We start from the raw sequence: 21590 nt of genomic DNA on the forward strand, positions 1-21590 counted from the left end.
GTTCGGGTGTGAATGGATGGGAGGGCATAGAATTATGGGTGGGGCCCACACGGGCATGCCCCCGCCACCCCATTCTGACCTGTGAACCAAAAAGGTTCACCATAACTGCTATAGACCTTTTAGCCTTCTCTTTTACTTTGCCTTAATTTCTACACAACTAAATTTGTGTCATTCTCAATCATTCACAATCTCCGGTCTCCCTTCCTTGTTCTCTGCTTACCGTCTTCCTGCAGTTAATTGTGTTACAGCCAGAATGGGAAAGACTTTAAATGGAGAAATATTTATAGGCAGGACAAGAAATTAGGGCAGGGACAGTTCTAGATGTTCATTGTTTGGTATAGATAAGAACCCAGACTATTAGTTTCCCTCACTTAATTTTGCATAAGTTGACCACCCACCGAGATTTTATGTATTTCTGTACTTGAAATAACAGGAAGTCAAGCTATTAATTTTTAATAACTAGTCATAAGAGACTTGGAGATCAAGTTGTGTCCTTCTGCAATAAGCCATAATTTGTGTAGCACAACTGTAGCTCACATAGCTCTAACTCAAACAGACCATATTTTGGGATACCACCACGTATTAATTCAACCATTGGGAGGAATAAATGTCCTTCTTTTTACTAAAATGGGTAAAAGCTCAGCACCTACCTGTACTCGCTGTATACACATGACTCCTCTGATCCATCCAGCATCATAATAAAGTTTGCAGATGACACAATGATGCTGGGTCTCATAACTGGAGGGGATGGTGAACAAAGTGAAGTGAGCGGTTTAAGAAGTCGGGGGCAGCCCAGTTCCGCTCAGCATCCCACTACAAAGTTTCAGATCCCTTAACCGTTCTTCCAGCCCCTGTTGCTGGAGGCAACCAAGGTTGCAGAATCCATGACCCTCATCCCTGGAAGAAGTGGCAGTGGCAGCATCACCTCTCTTGCCCACCCTGCAACCTAATGTTCAAGTACACCATCTACCCACACTGTGCCTGCCTTCGATCGGCGTTGTCCCGGGAAAGGCAGCGTAACAAATTTCTTTTGCGGAGTTTTTCCTGTGTGGAAATTGCCCCGGAATGACTATCACCTGCCATTTGATTCCCGGGCAACTTTCTTAACTGAGCAACTGAGTCCTTCCAAACCCTGCCCTTCACCCCGCCGGGAAAGCACAGCTGTTCAGTTGCTTGGCTGTTCAGTGGCTCAGCATTTCCTTGGTTCAATGCATGCTCATAAGCAAATAAATACCAATATTGGCAAAATGGTACACTGCATGGCCACCCCCACCGGAGCGTTCCGGTAGGGCCGCGAATGGCTGCCCTTTGCTAGAAGTAGGGTTTAATGGTGGGAGTTAGTTTTCTTCTTAGTGGTTTCTTGATCAGGTGTTTGCTTGCTGTTTGTTTATCAGAGTGGGTAGTCCTTGATTGGGATTTTGTTTATGGCTTCATCTTTCATCTGGAATTAATATCAGCTAACAAAAGGACACATTTTCCTAGTGGAATCAGATTTGTGGTCATGTTGGGATAAGTAGCTGATAGTTCCTCATTTTCAGAAGGTCAAGGGATGGCATTTCAGTCCCAGGCCTCTGGAAAAGACATACTGCTTGACCTTAGGATAACTTCCAGCTACCTTCAAGAAGAAACTAAGGAGGGATCCTTTCTGAAGAGTGTCATTGTGATATGTTCTTTTATTTATGTTTAGAGATTTTAGTTATATTTCAATTTATCCCAAACTGGGTTTGTGTCAATTTGTAAGCAACCAAGAACCTAGTTAGATTGCAATGATGTACAAATCAAATCAATAAATACATAAAAATAAATATTCATAGCCAATGAAAGGCATGAGATTGGAAGAGAGGTCTATTTTTCTGGGTGTTTAAAGAACAGAACAGTAGTAATTTGGATAACGGATTATTTACAGCAGGGGTCCCCAACCACCGGGCCGCGGACCAGTACCAGGCCGCGGTGCATCTTGCACCGGTCCGTGGAGTCAGCAGCTGCCGGCCCTCATGCCGCCACCCCCTCCCTCCAGCGCTTCGCCTCGCTCCGGGCAAGAGGCCTCGGGAGGCAGGTTCTGCCGGCCACAGGACAATGGATGGGACAGAGGGGCGGGAAGGACCGAGAGGCTCAAGCCTCTTTTGGCTTCTGCCGTGGGGCGCTTTTGCGTTTTTGGCTGGGGGGAGGCAGGAGGGCCAGTCTGACCCCCTCTCTCCAGCGCTTAGCTCCCGCTGGGCAAGAGGGCTTGGGAGGCAGTTTCTGCCGGCCACAGGACGATGGCGGGAAAGAGGGGCGGGGAGGACCAGCACCCCCATGCTTAATCCCGCCCCCAACCACGCCCCTTTCCGCCCCCACTGGGCTATAGAAAAATTGTCTTGCTGAAACTGGTCCCTGGTGGAAAAAACATTGGGGACCACTGATTTACAGGCTTCATCTAAGAAAACTTTTGTAGCTCATTATACACATAAAAACACATACATCATATTTCTGTTGGTTCTTAGCTAATGCTGGCCCATCTATAACTTATTTTCTTGAATATTTCTGTATTCTCTAGTGAAAAGCAGAGTACAATAATGTTGTGATTGGCTCACATCCAGTTCCTTGGGTGATGGACTTTAAGGAGAATGAACCAGGTCCATCTGGGTATCAGAGGACAGTGTGTTTACCAGAGGCATCGGATAATGAGAGTGAGGGAGAGTGAGGGCCTGGGGACCCTGCAGACCCTGCAGACCCCCCCCCCCCATGTGTGGTAATGTCGGAGTCAGATGAGGAGGGAGATATTATGGACCCAATATTAGACACGAGAGTCAGAAGAATATGAGGGAAGCAAGAATATTTCCGGCAACGTTGATGTAGGCATAGCTTGTCATAATAGATAGTATAAACGGGGAGGAGCATGAGAAGTCCATTGCAGAAGCTCAATGTTCCTTTACGGAGAGAGAAAGAATTAACAGCCAAAGTGTTTTTTCTTTGAAATCTTTCGGAAACCCTGTAAACCTAGCCTTGAAAGACATTTGTGAGTACCTGTCCATGCCGAGGATTAATGACTTGAATTTATGACTTTCCTTTGAAGTTTATTATCCACTGTGATGATAACACTGGGCTTTTTTCAGGCAAATTCATATTCCTCTGATTTTATTACTGTTTCCGGCACGTTGCTTTGTAAACAGACTACTATACAAGTGATTTGGCTTCCGAGTCTTCATCAGAGCTTATTTAATGTTAATTAACCGGACTGGACAGAATAAGTAATAAATAAACCCAAACAAATAGATACGTATTTTGATACCAATTAACAGAAATAATATTGACAATTTTAGTAACCTTAGTTATATTAACCATACTCACATCATAATAAATCAACCTTCAAAACATACATTATCTATTTTAGTTGGTTCTCGATTAATGCTGGCCCACCTATAGTTTATTTTCTTTAATATTTCTGTATTATTTGTAGTGAAATGCAGAGTACAACAATAAATAAACCCAAATATATATATATGTATTATTTTGGCCCACACCTGGCTCAATGAAAGAAAGACATAACTTTCAAGATGCAACACAAATTTTATTTTCAAGCAAGAAATCGGTAATACAAAATTACAGTTTGGTTCTGTGACTTGATTCAAAATAATAGAGAAGAAATCATCAATCTTTGCAAAGCTTGAGATTTCTGCCACCACATTTGTTTCCTCTCCAATGTGAACCCATTTCAAGACACACATGTGGGGGCAGTGTTACCTTGTACTATCACATTTTAGACAAACATATCCTCTTTTCTCAAGTTAATATTGGACTATAATTAACAATTTTTGGAATTGTATACCAAAAATGCATTTCATAGTGACAAAATATGTACCAGCTATTTACAGCAGGAAAAGCGCACATCATTGAGTGCTGTGTCATCACCAGAACCCTGTTCTCTCTCCACCTTTGTTCGTATCCCACATATAGCCTTTGACGTTGAGGGGCAGTCACTAGACCACATCTCAAAATCTCCCCAATTATGGCCATAGCCCATCAGAACCTGACCATCACTGCAGGTGAACTCAATGTTGTTGGCTGCGGTATCATCACCACTTCCTTGAGCGAGTTCCACTCTCAGAGAAAAGGAAACCAGGTAGTAGGTTGGCTGACAATACTGGGACTTGGTCCATTTTCCCCACCTGTCCAAAAAATAAGATGGATATGCATATCTTTGGTGTGTAGATTATGCCCTTGTCATCAGGTCATGAGACTCAAGCATAATGGCTAAAATCAGTTGAACTCTATGCCTGAATATCTAAATTCATTATCTATGGGTCTATAATTGACTTTCAACCTAACTCATTGGCCTGTTTTAAGTGGGGAAGAAGGGAAGAGAATATTGTGGCTTCTGCCATAATGTCCTGGCAGGGGGTGAATAAAGAATACATTTTTAAAATCCCAAATCTTCCCTTGACCACATTTCCAAGTCTACTCCCAAACCACGTCATGCTGAGAAACCATTAGAGCACGGATTCCTTATTCCTGAAATTGCAGTATCGTAAGCACCATTTCCCCTGAAAAGATCTTTTATTTCTATTACCCACTATTGAAGAGGTGAGTCATTATTCAGCTAGTGTGGCTGTTAGAATATTCATGACTTGCACAGCCATGTTAACAAGGTTAGCCAATAAATAGGGATAGCAACTAAGTCAACCAATGGGAGCTAACCACTTTCGAGTCTGTGCAGAGAATTGAAACTGGAACTTAATCTTAAAGCTGAGCATGGTTCAGTCTACTCTCCAATGTGCACTCGCCTCTCAGTACTCTCTGCTGAAGTGAAACTAACTCCTGCTTGTGTTTACTTGAAGAAATAATCTGCTAATGTTATTTTAAATTCATCTGTCATTATGTTTATAAAGAAGTTATTAAATATGGTTGAATCAATCATCAGTCTGCACTTCTGTGATAATTCAGTACCTCATTTTCTTACTGGAAATCTGGACTTCCATTTCAGTTCACAAAAACATAGAATATCCTTTCTGGCTGCCATGTGGGTCTTCCCCATGGTTTTCTTTGGAGAGAGACTATTTTTCAATAAATAAAAATTGGAACAACCTCTCATAAACCCAATGCTTTCCCAGTCCTAATTTGAGGCATATTGATTGCTGAGACCTTCTTTTGCAATCAATCTGATTATATAATCTGATAAAGAAATCAAAGATACTTTAAATTATAGACATTACCATAAATCTTTAATGCAGTAACAAAAATACATGTGACTGAATTGACTGGGGTTGAGGTTTACAGTGCTATACCCAGAATTCAAGTACAGGACATTAATAGCAGCCACACTCCTGACTTTCATAAACAGCAAGAATGAAGTCCATGTCTCCCTACAAACAGAGGTATAACAACAGCAGATAGAACCATGGATTGCGTGTGAGGGAAGTATGTGAGAGACTACAGTCAATAAAGGGCTGTTTGGGGGAATGAATGAAGGTCAGAAAAGCGCATGTGTTAGAGATCGATTACAAAATATTAGTAGCTTTTTGGGGATTTCTCGAGAATAAACAAATCCCCAACCATATCTCAGCTGCTAATTCAGAGAGACCATTGCACAACAGTGCCAGAAAGTCAGCTCTACCCATTCCAGTTCATCCTCTTCTAAAATCAGTAGCAGTAAATAAGGATCAGTCATCTATTCCCCGATTCCTTTTTCTTTTCTGGCAAAGGATTTTTTTATTATTTTTCACTTATATGATATTTAATAAGCTGTTAGCTAATATACTTTTTAGAGAAGAAGAACAAAAAGATAGAAAAGAGAGAAAAGAGAAAGAGAAGGAGGTTGGTTTACTTTTGAACCATAAAATCCCGTAGGGTATGATTGGGTTCTATAATGAATGTATACAAGAAAAAGGAGAAAGATATGCTCCCCGATTCCTGATGATAAGAAAATAAAATAGTACAAGTAAGTCAGTTACTCACGGCCCAACTGAAGATTGAATGTATCCGCCTCCGGAACAGTGCAAACGGATTCCATTCAGAGCTGTATCATCACCACCTCCTTGGATTGGTTCTACCTAAGAAAGTAAGACTCTGATAAAGTTCAAGATCAGTCCTTCTGCCCTTCAATGCTGAGAATTTTCAACATTGACCCATCAATATGCAACAGTGCCTCTCTTTGATTACAGAATTTTTTAAAAATGTTAAGCATCAACAAATATCTTGTGGCCGTTCTTAAAACACAAAGTGAAAAAATGAAGAGTTAATTTGAAAGATAGAGAAAGAAGTAAAGAGCACCGGAAATATAAGTTCTTACCTTCAGGGCGAAGCCATTTGCAAAGCCTTTAGGACAAAATTGATCTTTTCCCCAGGAACCCCAGGAACCCCCATTTTTTACAGAGATTACACTTTTGAACTCTCGAGTTTCGATATTCCCCAGGCAGCAGAAGATGGTCAGAAGAAGAGCGGTGCTGACAGAGAGGTCCATGGAAGAGTAAACCAGCCTGCCTATTAAAAGATAAATGTCTTCAGAAATTTTGGCCTAGAAATCAGAAATCTTTGATCAAGTATCTGTGGTACCACTCTTATGAAATCATGCTCTTCAATTTATTTATTCTGTACACTTGAATCAGTTTTCTTGGACTATGTCCTGAAAATTTCTGGGCAAATTTCAGAAGTGTTTTGCCACTGCTTCCATCTTCCCAGAGAAGAAGTTCAGAATCAGAATCGAGCTGAAAGTGACCTTAGAGGTCTTCTACTCCCGCACTCTATATCCTTGATAGTGAACTTATGGAACACATGCCACAAGTGGCATACAAATCCAATAAATAAATAAATAAATAAATAAATATTAGCGGGCACACAAGCTCAGGTCTGGTGTGCATACATGTGCGACCAGCTGATTTTCAGGCCTTCCGGGCCCACTGGGAATCAGGAAACTGTTTTCTTGTTCTTCTTAAGCTCCAGAGCCTGTGCATGAACCTGGGCAGAGCAAAAGAGCAGGCCATCCAGTTCAAATGAAACATCGCAAATGGGCCATTTTCTGCCTCCAGAGGGCCTTTGACGGAATGGGGAAGGCCATTTTTGCCATCCCAGGTTCCTAGAGTGAAAAGTGGTTGTGCCATCATGTGCCAAGAGTGGGGGAGTTCCATGTGCAAATACATGGGAGAGCATGGAATTATGGGTGGGGGAACACATGGGCATATCCCAGGCGCCCCCTTCTGGCATGTGGATCAAAAAGTTTCACCATTACTGCTATAGACTTTTTAGCCTTCTCTTTTACTTTGCCTTAATTTCTACAGAACTAGATTTGTGTCATTCTTACTCAGTCACAATCTCTGGTCTCCCTTCCTTGTTCTCTGCTTACCGTCTTCCTGCAGTTAATTGTGTTACAGCCAGAATAGACTTTAAATAATGACCTATTTGTAGGCAGGACAAGAAATAGGGGGCAGGGACAGTTCTAGATGTTCATTGTTTGGTAGATAAGAACCCAGACTATTAGTTTCCCTCACTAAATTTTCCATAAGTTGATCACGCACTGTGATTTTATATATTTCCGTACTTGAAATAACAGAAAGTCAAGGCAGTAATTTTTAATAATTAGTCACAAGTGACTTGGAGATCAAGTTGCTTCCTTCTGCAATAAGCCACAGTTTGCACAAGACAACAATAGGTCATATAGCATTAACTCCAACGGACCATATTATGGGACTCCACCAATCCTGCCAGTAGAAGGAATACATTTCCTTCTTTTTAATAAAATGGGTAAAACACAAAATACCATGTGTGTGGTATTCAGTTTTCTCAGAAGGCAGCTTACAATATACAGTGTTCCCTCGATTTTCGCGGGTTCGAACTTCGCGAATAGCCTATACCACGGTTTTTCAAAAAATATTAATTAAAAAATACTTTCTGGGTTTTTTTCTATACCATGGTTTTTCCTCCCCAATGACATCATACGTCATCACCAAACTAATAATTTTTGCAAATAAATAACAAAAAAATAATAATTATTGTTAGTAAATAATTATGTTTATAAATATCAGGATCACTAAGTATCTTATTAAACGGTGAGTACCAGTCATAATGATGAGTAAATGGTTGTTAAGGGAATGGGAAATGGTAATTTAGGGGTTTAAAGTGTTAACGGATGGCTTGTGATACTGTCCATAGCCAAAAATGGTGTATTTACTTCCGCATCTCTACTTCGCGGAAATTCGACTTTCACGGGCGGTCTCAGAACGCATCCCCCGCGAAAATCGAGGGAACACTGTAATACTATTGGTGGATATAGCATTGCTTCCAGCTGTAGGGATTCAGCTCCAGTGATCCCAGAGGCCGATCTCTTAGAAGAACTTGAACGATTAAAGACAAATAGGGCAATTGGTCCAGATGGCATCCACCCCAGAGTTCTTAAAGAACTCAGATATGTGATTGCTACCCCCTTGACTGATTTGTTTAACCAATCCCCTTTAACAGGAGAAGTCCCTGAGGATTGGATAATGGCCAGTGTTGTGTCTATCCACAAGAAGGGCTGTAGAGAAGAAACTAGTAACTACAGGCCAGTTAGCTTGACATCAGTTATAGTTAAAATGGTGGAGACTCTACTCAAAAAGAGGATAAATCAGCATCTAAAAACCAATAACTTATTGGACCCCAAACCAGCATGGCTTTACTGAGGGAAAATCATGTCAGACTAATCTCATTGATTTCTTAAACTATGTCACAAAGGTGTTGGATGAAGATAGTGCCATGAAGTCTATTGCCTATCTGGACTTCAGCAAAGCCTTTGATATGGTTCCACATAAAGAGCTGATAGATAAGTTATTGAAGATTGAACTTAATCCCTGGATGGTTCAGTGGATTTGCTGAAGCGTAGACATCAGAGAGTTGTTGTTAATGGTGAGCATTCTGAGCAGAGACTGGTTACAAGTGGTGTGCCACCAGGATCTATTCTGGGTCCTATTTTTTTTTAATATGTTTGTGAGTGACATAGGGGATGGTTTGGTAGGGAAGGTTTGCCTATTTGCCGATGGCTATAAAGTGTGCAATAGGGTTGATATTTTTGGAGGCGTCTGTAATATGGCAAATGATTTAACTTTCTCAAAATGGATGAACAGTGTAGGCTAGATGGACCATGAGGTATTTTTCTGCCGTCAATCTTCTATGTTCCTGTGTTTCTATGGTATATGAAGGAAGAAAAAATTATCATGTATCCATGCAAATCACATTATTGCATGGTCCTTACAGAAACCTCTGCAGAGATGCAACAATTCTGGAATGTGACTATGCAGAATGTTTTGCTGGAAAACGGGGGGAAATGTGTGCAATACCTGGAAAACATATTTTTAAAACTAAAAACTCCATTAGCCCATCACGTTCTTAATTTTGAAAGTGTACACATTGATTTATTTAATAATTTTCCGCTAATATCTCATATAGTCTTGGCACTGTAGCCATTCAGTTCAACAATTTGCATGCCTTGTTCTAGACGTATGGTATCTATACAGGTCTTTTCCTTCAGAACAGTTAATCAAGAAATTCTACTAATTCTACATTTACTGTTTTTAAGTTTTAAAATGGATTATGTAGGCAAATCTAAAACAAATACTGAAATGAACTGCTCAAACTCTGTTTTTTAAAGAAATTGCTGAAACTAATTGCCGAAATGCTTTCTAAAAATTTACTGTCAGAACAAATTGCTGAACTATGTCCTGGTAAAAACCATAATCTAAGGTAAACTTATTTTTATAACCTTAAAATAATCTGCCATCTTTAGTTTAATTAATGACCTGAAAGGAACATGTCCTTGGAACAGATCATTCTGTTTGGGTTGTATGGACCTCTGCAGCAAACAGCCCAGCAATTGTATTAGTGAAGAAAAGTAGACAACCGCCAAAACATTTTGATAGTAAATGAGGAAGATGCAAGGTAGATAGGACCAAGAGTGGGTGCTATTATTTTGTTAACAAGGGAAGGGAAGGACTTAGAGCAGAGTTGTCAAACTCAATTTTATTGAGTGCCACATCAAGGTTGTGTTTGACTTCAGATGTCGGGTTGGGCATGGCCAGCTCAATATCACTCATGTCAGAGGTACTTCTGGTGGCCAAAGTACTCTGCTAGCAAAATGATTTTCAGTAGTTGTGACTGGAATTCCAAAGAGATGTCCCCAAATCACAAACATGGTTTCAAAATAAGTTCTAAGACTATGGGACATGATATAGATGATTTTTTATTTTATTTATTTATTTATTTATTTTGTACAATACACAATACATAGAAGAGAACAGACATGAGGTAATATATATAAAGAAAAATATAAAATAGAGGAGAAGATATATGAAAGGTAGAAAATATATATGATGCATGAGATAAAGGAAAGACAATTGGACAAGGGACAAAAGGCACACTGGTGCACTTATGTCCGCCCCTTACTGACCTCTTAGGAACCTGGAGAGGTCAATTGTGGATAGTCTAAGGGAGAAATGTTGGGGGTTAGGGGTTGACACTATTTAGTCTGGTAATGAGTTCCACGCTTCAACAACTCGATTGTTAAAGTCATATTTTTTACAGTCAAGTTTGTTGCAGTTAATATTAAGTTTGAATCTGTTGCGTGCTCTTGTGTTGTTGCAGTTGAAGCTGAAGTAGTCATTGACAGGTAGGATGTTGCAGCATATGATCTTGTGGGCAATACTTAAATCGTGTTTTAGGCATCGTAGTTCCAAGCTTTCTAGACCCAGGATTGTTAGTCTATTTTCGTAGGGTATTCTGTTTCTAGTGGAGGAGTGAAGACCTCTTCTGGTGAAATATTTTTGGACGTTTTCAAGGGTGTTGATGTCTGAGATGTGGTATGGGTTCCAGACAGATGAGCTGTATTCTAGGATGGGTCTGGCAAAAGTTTTGTAGACTCTTGTGGGTAGTGTGAGATTGCCGGAGCAGAAGCTACATAGGATCAGGTTAACAACTCTAGAAGCCTTTTTGGCGATATTGTTGCAGTGGGCTTTAGCACTTAAGTCATTTGATATTAGTATTCCAAGGTCTTTTACTGAGTGTGGGTTGGCTGTGAGAATTTGTTTATTCAGTTTATATATGAGGTTAGGATTCTTTTTGCCGATGTGGAGGGTAGAGCATTTATTGGTTGCTATTTGAAGTTGCCAGGTGTTAGACCAATCTGAGACTAAGTCGAGGTCTTTTTGGAGAGTAAATGTGTTGTCCATGGTGTTGAAAAGTTTTACATCATCGGCAAAAAGAATACAGTTGCTTGTGATATGATCACAGAGTTCGTTGATGTAGAGAATGAAAAGAGTAGGACCTAGTACACTGCCCTGGGGAACTCCACTCTTGACAGGGACGGGGGTGGAAATGCCGCTTCTAATTTTGACAACTTGTTGCCTATTTGACAGGAATGCAGTAATATAGCTGTGGAGGAATCCTGAGATGCCATAGGATTTGAGTTTTAGGAGTAGTTTGTCATGGACCACTGAGTCGAAGTCTTTGCAAAAGTCAATATAAATTGCATCAATGGATTTTCCTTGATCTAGGTGGGTAATCCAAATGTTTTTTGCAGTGAAGTAGTTGTAGGTTGCAGGATAATTTCTTTCTGGATCCAAGTTGTTTGTTAGAGAGTAGGTTATTGGATTCTAAGTAAAGGGTAATTGATTGATTTATAATTGATTCCATGATTTTGCATGAGACGCAGCATAGTGATATTGGTCTGTAGATGTCAACGAGAGAAGGGTCTCCTTTTTTGAAGATGTAGCTGACTATTGCTTTTGACCATAGCTTGGGGAGTGTGCTGGTCCTGAAGGATTTTTGGAAGATAATGCTTAGAGGTTCAGCTATAGCAGTAGAAAGCTTTTTTAGAAAGTATGCACAAAGACCATCTGGTCCGAATGATAGGGAAGGTTTGATATCATGGATTGCTTTTTCAACGCGGTCTACAGTGAAGTCAATTTGGGTTAGGTTGTTGAGAGAGTTTGAGGTGCTATTAGCAAAGATGGTGGATGAGCCGTTACTGTTGACGAAGACAGAGCCAAAGAAAGAGTTGAAGAGGTTAGCTTTGGATGGATCATCGTGGTATTCTTTGTTGTTGGGTCCTACGAGAGGTGGAATGGGTCTAGAGTCATTGAGTTTGTTGTTGACGAAGTTGTAGAAGGCTTGGTTAGATTTGGTGCGAAGGAGGTTTTCCTCTTGTTTGCTGTGATAGTTGAGACATTCTGCTTTTATTTTCTGGCATATGCTTTTGTAGCGGCTTTTGAAGTTGGTTACTTGGCCTTTTTTGCTTTTATGCCAGAGAGATCTTTTTTTGGTTTGTAGTTTCTTTATCGAGACAGGTAATTTTTTATTTTTTTTTACCACTGGATGGAGTGAGTGGCACATGTATTTCAATAGGTCTTTTAATTTGGAGTAAGAACGTGTTGTAGAGATCATCAATGGTGTTGCAGTTAGAGAACAAAGATTGCCAGTTGAGAATTGAGAGATTGGCATCAATGAGTTCATAGTTGGCTTTCCTAAAATTGTACTTAGGTGTCACATTATTCAGGTGAGTGTTAGGATGGTGTAGATTGAGGTTAAAGTTAATCATAGTGTGATCGCTGTTGGAGAAGGGTTCTTTTATATGCAGTCCATAGATAGCGCTTTTGCTATTACAGAATATGAGGTCAAGACAACTATTGAGTCTGGTATTGTTTGATACTAATTGTTCAAGTCCCAAGCTGGTGACAGCATTGTAAAGGGCAGTATGTATAGATTCTGTGGAGCATTCGTTTAGGGTCCAGTTGATGTGTGGTAGGTTGAGGTCACCAAGGAATATAATGAGATAAGGGCAGGAGGTTGCCCACGTGAGTAGGGAGATTAATTTTGTTGCATGAATAATGTCATAATCTGGAGCTCTGTAGCAAAGTAGGAAGCGGAGTGTGGTGTTGAGGGAAAGATCACATATTATGGTTTCAGGAAGGATAAGATCATGTGCAACTTTGATGTTTTTTAGATTGAGTGAATTTTTATAGCATATAGCTACACCACCTCCTCTGCGGAGTTCACGGTCAGACCGGAAAACAAGGTAGTTACTTGGTGTGATGAGGGAGTCAGGATAGGATGTATTCAGCCATGTTTCACAAACAAAGATTATGTCAAATATGTTGGTGTCAAGTAGGAGGAATTCTGACAACTTGTTGATAATACTTCTTGCATTGATTAGTTTACATTTGAGATTGAATTTGTGTTCATGAATGAAATTGGATTGAGTTGAGTTGAAGTTGGATTGAATTGAGGTAGTAAGGGGCGTGCTTTCCTATTCTTTGTTGGAAATGTTGGCGATGTCCATTTGTTGGTGAGGGGTGGTAGGTAGATAATCTATCTTTATTATGCCATTGCTTTATAACTTGTTTGTAGGCCCAGTTTAAAATGTAAATAATAATAACAACAACAACAATAAAAAATAAGTGAAGCAGACTGTGGAAGAAGAGAAGCATGCATTAGCTGACTAGCGTTGATGGAGGCCAACAATAGGAAGCTTCTCAAGATGAAGCAAACTAAGGACCAGGTATGGACAGTTGGCGGAACAAAGCATTGCATGGCCAGTTTTGGAGAAGATTGAAGGCAAAGTGGATAAAGAAAAGACCTGGTCATGGCTTACAAATGGAACACTCAAAAAGGAGACATCTGTCAATTGCAAAAGGCCGCTTTACTGGGATCGGCAAACATAATTCACCTCTACATCACGCAGTCCTAGGTGCTTGAACTGGTGATGAAATATGAAATCCAGCATAGTGATTTCGTTTGCTGTGTTGTATTGACATAATAATAATAATTATTATTATTATTATTATTATTATTATTATTATTATTCACACCTTGTTGGCTCAGTCACTAACCAACAAACACTCTGTGTAGAATTTATTATAATTATTATTGTTGTTGTTACTGTTGTTGTTAATATTATTTTCCAAAGGAAATAGGCAGCAGGGGACTTTTGCAAGTGAGGCAGACAGTGGAAGAAGAGAAGCATGCATTAGCTGACTATGTGAAGGAGAACAAAGAGTCAGCGTTGATAGAGGTCAACAATAGAAAGCTTCTCAAGGTGAAGCAAACCAAGGATCAATATAGGAAAACTTTAACTCAATGTCGGACAGACAGTTGGCAGAACAAAGCACTGCATGGCCAATTCTTGGGGAAGACTGAAAGCAAAGTGGATAAAGAAAAGACCTGGTCATGGCTTACAAGTGGAACACTTAAAAAGGAGACAAAAGGAATAATACTGGCTGCACAGGAACAGGCCATTAGAATGAAAAATCGTTTTTCACTCTTGGCAAGTTTAAGATGGACAAACATCTTGCTGCCTTAGGAATTCCAGAATTGAAATCCATGCACCTTAAATTGGCCAAAGTTGAGAAGCATGGCACAGCTCAGGCTTTTCCATTCCTGTTTTATTTAGAGGTGTCTAGAATTAAATAAATCAGTTGTGGTTTCCCTAACAAATAGTGATTAAAGCGATAAGAACCATTACTTGACTTTTTGTGAGAAACAGAAATTAAAAGTTGATCCGGGCTTTGATAATAAAATAAGGGATTATGGAAATAAAGTAGACAAATCATAATCATAGAGTAGGAGTATCAAGATTTAGAATGAAATTCATTGGGAGCCAACTAGTGGTAGTGGCAGCACAAGACTCTACTCAGCTGCCCAGACATCACAATTTTCTTGTTTTTAACCCTATGTGCATGCAGAAAGTCTTCTGTGCATCTGCCAGCATGATGTGGAGAGACTCGAAAGCTGCCAGACTCTGGTAGGATGTGCATCTCATGGCATTTTGAAATGAGCTCCTTGAGGCGAGGAAGAGGAGGAAACCCAGGGATCAAGACTCTGGCATCATTACAGCAGCAGGGGGGGAGAACTATTCCTCCATCCACCAGCACAATGCGGAGAGACACAGAAGGGCCCTTCCAGCCGCCTGCTCCAAGATCCGTCACCCTGCACCTCTGGCTCGGTGGGCAACTCTATCAACTGGCTCTGTAGCGGTCCCTCCTGCTCTTTCCCAGTCAGATATAAACACAACCCTTCAACCCTTGTTTGCTAAATCCGAATGTCACAAAGTAAAGCCCACATTTTGTAATTAACCCCCATGCCCCTTTTTGATCGACAGAGTGCTGTAGGAGATTGAGTACTGTCTCACAATCTGGCCACGGTCCTGACCATGCCCAGCCAGTCAGCCATTAGATCAGAGAAACGGTTGTTTAAAAAGTTGCAGCTCACCACTGCATAAGATGGGTGGCTAATAGATTTAATGAATAATGATAAGAATATCACTCAATGTAACATGAACAATTAAAAAGCAAACTATGAAATCACGAATTCAACTGTTTAAAGTTATTGAAAACAATTAAAACCTACAGAAACTGCCAAAAATGCCAACGCAATTCTAGGCTGCATTAACAGAGGGATAGAATCAAGATCATGTGAAGTGTTATTACCACTTGGTAAGGCCACAACTGGAACACTGCATTCAGTTTTAGGCGCCACAATGCAAAAAGGATGTTGAGACTCTAGAAAAAGTGCAGATGATTGGGGCACTAGAGGCTAAAACATATGAAGAATGGTTGCAAAAATTGAGCATGGCTAGTTCAATGAAAAGAAGGACCAGGGAAGACATGATAGCAGTGTTCCAAGATCTCTGGGGATGCCACAAAGAAGGAGGAGTCAACCTATTCTCCAAAGCACCTGGGAGTAGAACAAGAAGCAATGGATGGAAGCTGAACAAGGAGAGAAGCAACTTAGAAATAAGGAGAAATTTCTTGACAATTAGAATCAATGGAACAGTTTGCCTCCAGAAGTTGTGAATGCTAAATTTTTAAATTGTTTTTTAAATTGTTTTTTCTTTAACATCCATAAATGCTTGGTTAACAGTGTATTGTCTGGGACAATATATTTTAAATACAGTATTATTACTAATATTATTTAGATATGCATAATCCTAATCTTTCAACTTCTAGCATTTGGTAATTATAATGTGTTCTATTATATATTAGTATACATAATACAATTTTCCCTAATAGCATTTATAAATTTGACAGCAGGACGAAGGCCCGGCCAGTTTCCTGCCATTCCTCCTGGGTTTCTCTCTCTGGCGCAGTGTATGGGAGGCAGCCTTACCCCGGATGTATGGGAGGTGCGTGCTCCTCCTCGCCGCCTCAGAGTCCCTCTTTTTTTTTTTTAAGCCTTAAGGGTTTGAATTGTTTTGATTCTCCTTACCTCACCTTCTTCCTTAAGAAGCGACTGTCCTCCTCCTGTTCTTCCTCCTCCTCTTCTTCCTCCTCCTTCTCCCCCCACCCAAATTCCGAGTTTTATTTCTTTCCCAATGGCTTTGCACACATAATTTGCTTTTACGTTGATTCCTATGGGAAAAATTGCTTCTACTTACAAAAGTTTTTACTTAAGAACCTGTTCATGGAATGAAATAGGTTCTTAAGTAGAGGTACCACTGAACATCAATAAAATCTAAATTAAAAATCCAAAATCCATAAAAACTAGAATTTCATTTTTAAAAAACCATTCATACTCACAATAAATCCTAATTCCAGGCCTGCCGGAAAAGCCAGGTCTTCACGGCTTTCCATTAAGACACTCTGGGGCAGTTGATTCCACAGGGTGAGACCAGAAGAAGGCTCTTCCCCAAGGTCCCACCAGTTGACATTGTTTGGCGGACGGGACCTGGAGAAGGCCAACTCTGTGGGCCCTTATTGGCCGCAGCAAAGTATGAGGAAGGAGGCGGTCCCATAAATAGTCTGGCCCTGAGCCATTTAGGGCTTTAAAGGTCATAACCAACACCTTGAACAGCATCCAGAGACCGACTGGCAACAATGCAGCTTGCATAAAGATAGAGTAATACAGGCGTACCGTGGTACAACCGTAATTGCAAGCGCCGCTGCATTTTGCACCAACTGAAGTCTCCAAATGCTGTTCAAGGGTTGCCCCATGTACAGCACATTGCAATAGGCAATGTGAGAGGTGATGAGGGCAATGCCCCTCAGGCCAACACCATCACTGCAGTTGAACTGAATGTTGTTAATTGATGTATCATCAAGAATTCCTTGCCGTCCCTATACATTCACATAAAAAGAAACCAGGAAGCCTTAACAATAATAATAATAATTATAATTATAATAATTTATTAGATTTGTATGCCACCCCTCTACGAAAACTCAGGGCGGCTCAAAACAACAATAACAATGCAGTACAAATCTAATGGTTAAAACTAAAGTTAAATTTTAGTTAAAACTAAACTTAAAACTAAAGTTAAAGTTTATGGCAGATTAGTTTTCTGGGCCCCTGCCCCCACCTGCCAAAAGAAAACAAAGGTAGATAAGCATATTTTAGTGTTTAAATTAAATACTTGTCATCAATCCAAGAGATTCAGTTTGAGGTAAGAGACTGCAATTCAGCTTTGTTCATTGCAGAAGTTTCATTACCAACTAGGAGACATCTTCAGTGCTGGAAAGGAGTGGGGTTTCATTTCTGTTTATATACTCTGCTTTGATGATGGGAGTTAGTTTTCTTCTTAGTGGTTTCTTGACCAGGCGTTTGCTTGCTGTTTGTTTGTTTGTCGGAGTTGGTAGACCCTTGATTGGGATATTGTTTATGGCTTCATCGTTCATCTGGAATTAACATCAGCTAACAAAAGGACACATTTTCCTAGTGGAATCAGACTTGTGGTCATGTTGGGATAAGTAGCTGATAAGTCCTCATTTTCAGAAGGTCAAAGGATGGCTTTTCAGTCCTAGACTTCAGGAAAAGACATGCTGCTTGACCATAGGTTAACTTCCAGCTACCTTCAAGAAGAAACTAAGGAGGGATCCTTTCTGAAGAGTGTCAGTGAAATATTTTCTTTTATTTATGTTTAGGGATTTTAGTTATATTTCAATTTATCCCAAACTGGGTTTGTGTCAATTTGTAAGCAACCGAGACCCTGGTTAGGTTGCAATGATGTACAAATCAAATCAATAAATACATAAAAATAAATATTCAGAGCCAATGAAAGGCATGAGATTGGAAGAGAGGTCTATTTTTGTGGGTGTTTAAAGAACAAAACAATAGTAATTTGAATAATGGATTATTTACAGGCTTTATCTAAGAAAACTTTTGTAGCTCATTATACACATAAAAACACATACACTATTTTTGTTCGTTCTTAAATAATGCTGGTCCATCTATAACTTATTTTCTTTAATATTTCTGTATTCTCTAGTGAAAAGCAAAGTACAATAATGTTGTGATTGGCTCACATCCAGTTAATAATCATCATAATCATCATAATCATAATAATAATTTATTAGATTTGTATGCCGCCCCTCTCTGAGAACTCAGAGAGGCTCACAACAGCAATAGTAATCCATTAAAAAAGAACCATTTCAGTTACAAGCCTTCGCGGATGATGTTGTTTTCATCGTACAAGATCCAATAGAAACCGCTCCGACATAAATGGGCATAAATGGGTCCTCAACACCTTGCAGAAGGCAAGGAGGGTGGGTGGGGGCAATTCAGATCTCATGGGGGAGTTGATTCCAGAGGGCCGGGGCTGCCACAAAGACGCCTTTTTCCCTAGGTCCCGTCAGACAACATTGTTTAGTCGACGGGACCCGGAGAAGGCCAACTCGGTGGGACATAAACAGCTGCTGGGATTCGTGCGGCAGAAGGCGGTTCTGTAAGTATTCTGGTCCGATACCATGTAGGGCTTTATAGGTCATTACCAACACTTTTTGAATTGTGACCAGAAACTGATCAGCAGCCAATGCAAGCCACGGAGTGTTGATGAGACATGGGCGTACCTAGGGTGGCCTATGATAGTTCGCGTGGCCACATTCTACACGATCTGAAGTTTCCAAACACTTTTCAGAGGTAGCCCCATGTAGAGAGCATTGCAGTAGTCAAACCTTGATGTGATGAAGGCATGCGTGACTGTGAGCAGAGACTCCCTGATCCCCCACTGACACTGACTGCGATCAGCCAAATAGGTAGGAGGAGAACCACTGCAGAACAGTGCCCCCCACTCCCAACCCCTCCAGACATTGCAGAAGGATACCATGGTCAATGGTATCGAAAGCCGCTGAGAGGTCAAGAAGCACCCCTGTCCCGGGCCTGCCAGAGATCATCCATCAGAGCGACCAAAGCAGTTTCCGGGCTGTAGTAGGGCCTGTATCCTGACTGTTGAGGGCCTAGATAATTGGCTTCTTCCAAGGGAAGGTTGGAGACTGGACGGTAGTTGTAGAGTGTCTCCTAGTAGGGAGCTGGGAAGGACTCCCCCTCAGAGAAGCATTGAGAATCTCCTAGACACAGCTCCATGTCACCTCCCTACTGGCTGAAACCAGCCAGGAGGAACACGGGTACAGTAAACAGGTGGCAGAACTCACAGCTCTAATGGCCTTGTCCACTTCATCAGGTGTCACCAGCTCAAACTCCTCCCAGATAGGTGGACAAAGATGAGCCCCAGTCACCTCGACTGACTGATTGTCAGTCGACACTGCTACCCAGTTGGAGTCAAGGTCCATCCGAATCTGAGCGATTTTATCAGCAAAAAACTTATTAAAATCCTTGGCACTAGGGAGTGAGTTACCCTGAACAGGGCGGCCGGGCGAGATTCCACTGATGCAATCAAGGTGGCATGATACACGCATCTTGCCACCTTGAGCGCCACTTTGTAAGTCTTAATATGAGCTCTTACAAGTGTTTGATATAGACTCAGATTTACTTTTCCTCCACTGCTTCTCTAGACATCTCTTCTGGCGTTTCAACACTTGGAGTTTCTCAGTAAACCAAGGAGCTCTCCGGGGTCTAGCGCCACAGAGAGGTCGCAATGGCACAATCCAGTCAAGAGCCCCCGCTGCAGCCTTATTCCAGGCCAAAGCAAGGGACTCTGCCAAACTGTGAATGAGGGAATCCGGTAAAACCCCAAGCACCCTCTGAATGCCCTCTGGGTCCCTAAGACGTCTGGGGCGTAACCACCTAGTCAGTTCCGCCTCCCTGCGGGGAGGATTGGAGCCTTGAAGTTAAGCCTCCCCCCTTCCCTGGGGTCGTGGCTGATGCTGTACCTGAAACCCAGCTGGGCATATTTCAGACAGGTCGGCCTCCTCATCCAGGATCAAATCCTGGATCAGGAGAGCATTGTTCACAACTGACCTGGCCTTGAGTAGCAGCAGCCTGAGTCCAGGGCCCAGATTACACTCATCACCAGAGCCCCAGGCTGAGTCCATGGGGTCGGAACAAGGGATCGCTTTCAAGCAGTGTTCCCTTGTTCCCCATAAACAAATTGCACCATGGCTTCCACCATCTGCCTCTCCCCAGCAGCACAGGAATCTTCTGGCCCTCTGCCACCTGAGAGATAGGGTCTCCCAGCCCTCCTGCCTCCATACCGCCCAATGAGCTGACTTCTCCATTCATAAAAGTTCATTCATTCATTCATTCATTCATTCATTCATTCATACCATATATACCATACCTGTCATCCATCCAATTCCAGTCATCCATCCTTAACCCTTAACCGCCCCCCCCTCAGCTACTTAAGACCATAATAAAACTAAAAATAATATAAAAATACAAAAATACAAAATACAAGAATATAGATAGAGTTGAATAAGTTATGCTAAAAGTGCATAACTTATTCAAAGTGCAGCGCAACGGTTCGTGTCAGCTTACTAACACTGTCCTTAAAAAGCAGCTGGTTCGCAAGTTCAGACACAGAGGGGCAAATCAGTTCTTCCAAGGGAGTAAGGGAAAAGACTGTCCTTCCATTAGTAGTAGGTTCCTTTGGTCACGGTTCCTTTGATCACGTACTTTAAGGAGAATGAACCAGGTCCATCTGCATATCAGAGGCCAGTGTGTTTATCAGAGGAATTGGAAAGTCAGAGTGAGGGAGAGTTAGGGTCTGGGGACCCTGCAGAGTCAGATGAGGAGGGAGTTATTGTGGACCCAATATTAGACGTGAGAGTCAAAAGAATACGACAGAGACAAGAGAATTTCCGGCAAAGTTGATCTAGGCATAGCTTGTCATCATAGGTAGTATGAAAGGGGAGGAGCATAAGAAGTCCATTGCAGAAGTTCAACCTTCCTTTACAGAGAGAGAAAGAACTAGCAGCCAAAGTGTTTTTTCCTTGAAATCTTTCGGAAAACCTGGAAACCAAACCTTGAAAGACATTTGTGAGTACCTTTCCATGCCAAGGATTAATGACTTGAATTAATGACTTTCTTCTGGAAGTTTATTAGCAACTGTGCCAAGAACGCTGGACTTTTGGCATGCAAATTCACATTCCTCTGATTTTATTACTGTTTGCGGCACGTTGCTTTGTAAATAGACTACTATACATAGTGATTTGGCTTCCGAGTCTTCATTGGAGCTCAATTACTGTTAATTAACTGGGCCGGACAGAACATGTAATAAATTAACCCAAACAAATACATATGTATTTTGATACCAATTAACAGAAATAATATTGACAATTTTAGTAACCTTACTCATATCATTATAATAACAACCCTCAAAACATACATGATCTATTTTAGTTGGTTCTTGACTAATGCTGGCCCACCTATAGTTTATTTTCTTTAATATTTCTCTATTCTTTGTAGTGAAATGCAGAGTACAAGGATAA

The 21590-nt window shown here is 41.0% G+C and overlaps 1 protein-coding gene across 1 annotated transcript; it reads right to left on the reverse strand.

Annotated features, from left to right (window-relative positions):
• Nucleotides 1-3844: 3844 nt before the first annotated feature.
• On the reverse strand, nucleotides 3845-6461 carry LOC139166322 (vitelline membrane outer layer protein 1-like). Its single transcript, XM_070749714.1, has 3 exons — nucleotides 6269-6461; nucleotides 5935-6029; nucleotides 3845-4148 (listed from the first exon to the last, which is right to left on the reverse strand). Exons 1-3 carry the CDS (start codon nucleotides 6437-6439, stop codon nucleotides 3845-3847), a joined length of 570 nt encoding a protein of 189 aa, XP_070605815.1. The 5' UTR covers nucleotides 6440-6461.
• Between the last annotated feature and the right edge of the window lie 15129 nt (nucleotides 6462-21590).

Source organism: Erythrolamprus reginae, chromosome 4 (assembly GCF_031021105.1).
Source record: "Erythrolamprus reginae isolate rEryReg1 chromosome 4, rEryReg1.hap1, whole genome shotgun sequence".
In the NCBI taxonomy this organism is placed as follows: domain Eukaryota; kingdom Metazoa; phylum Chordata; class Lepidosauria; order Squamata; family Dipsadidae; genus Erythrolamprus; species Erythrolamprus reginae.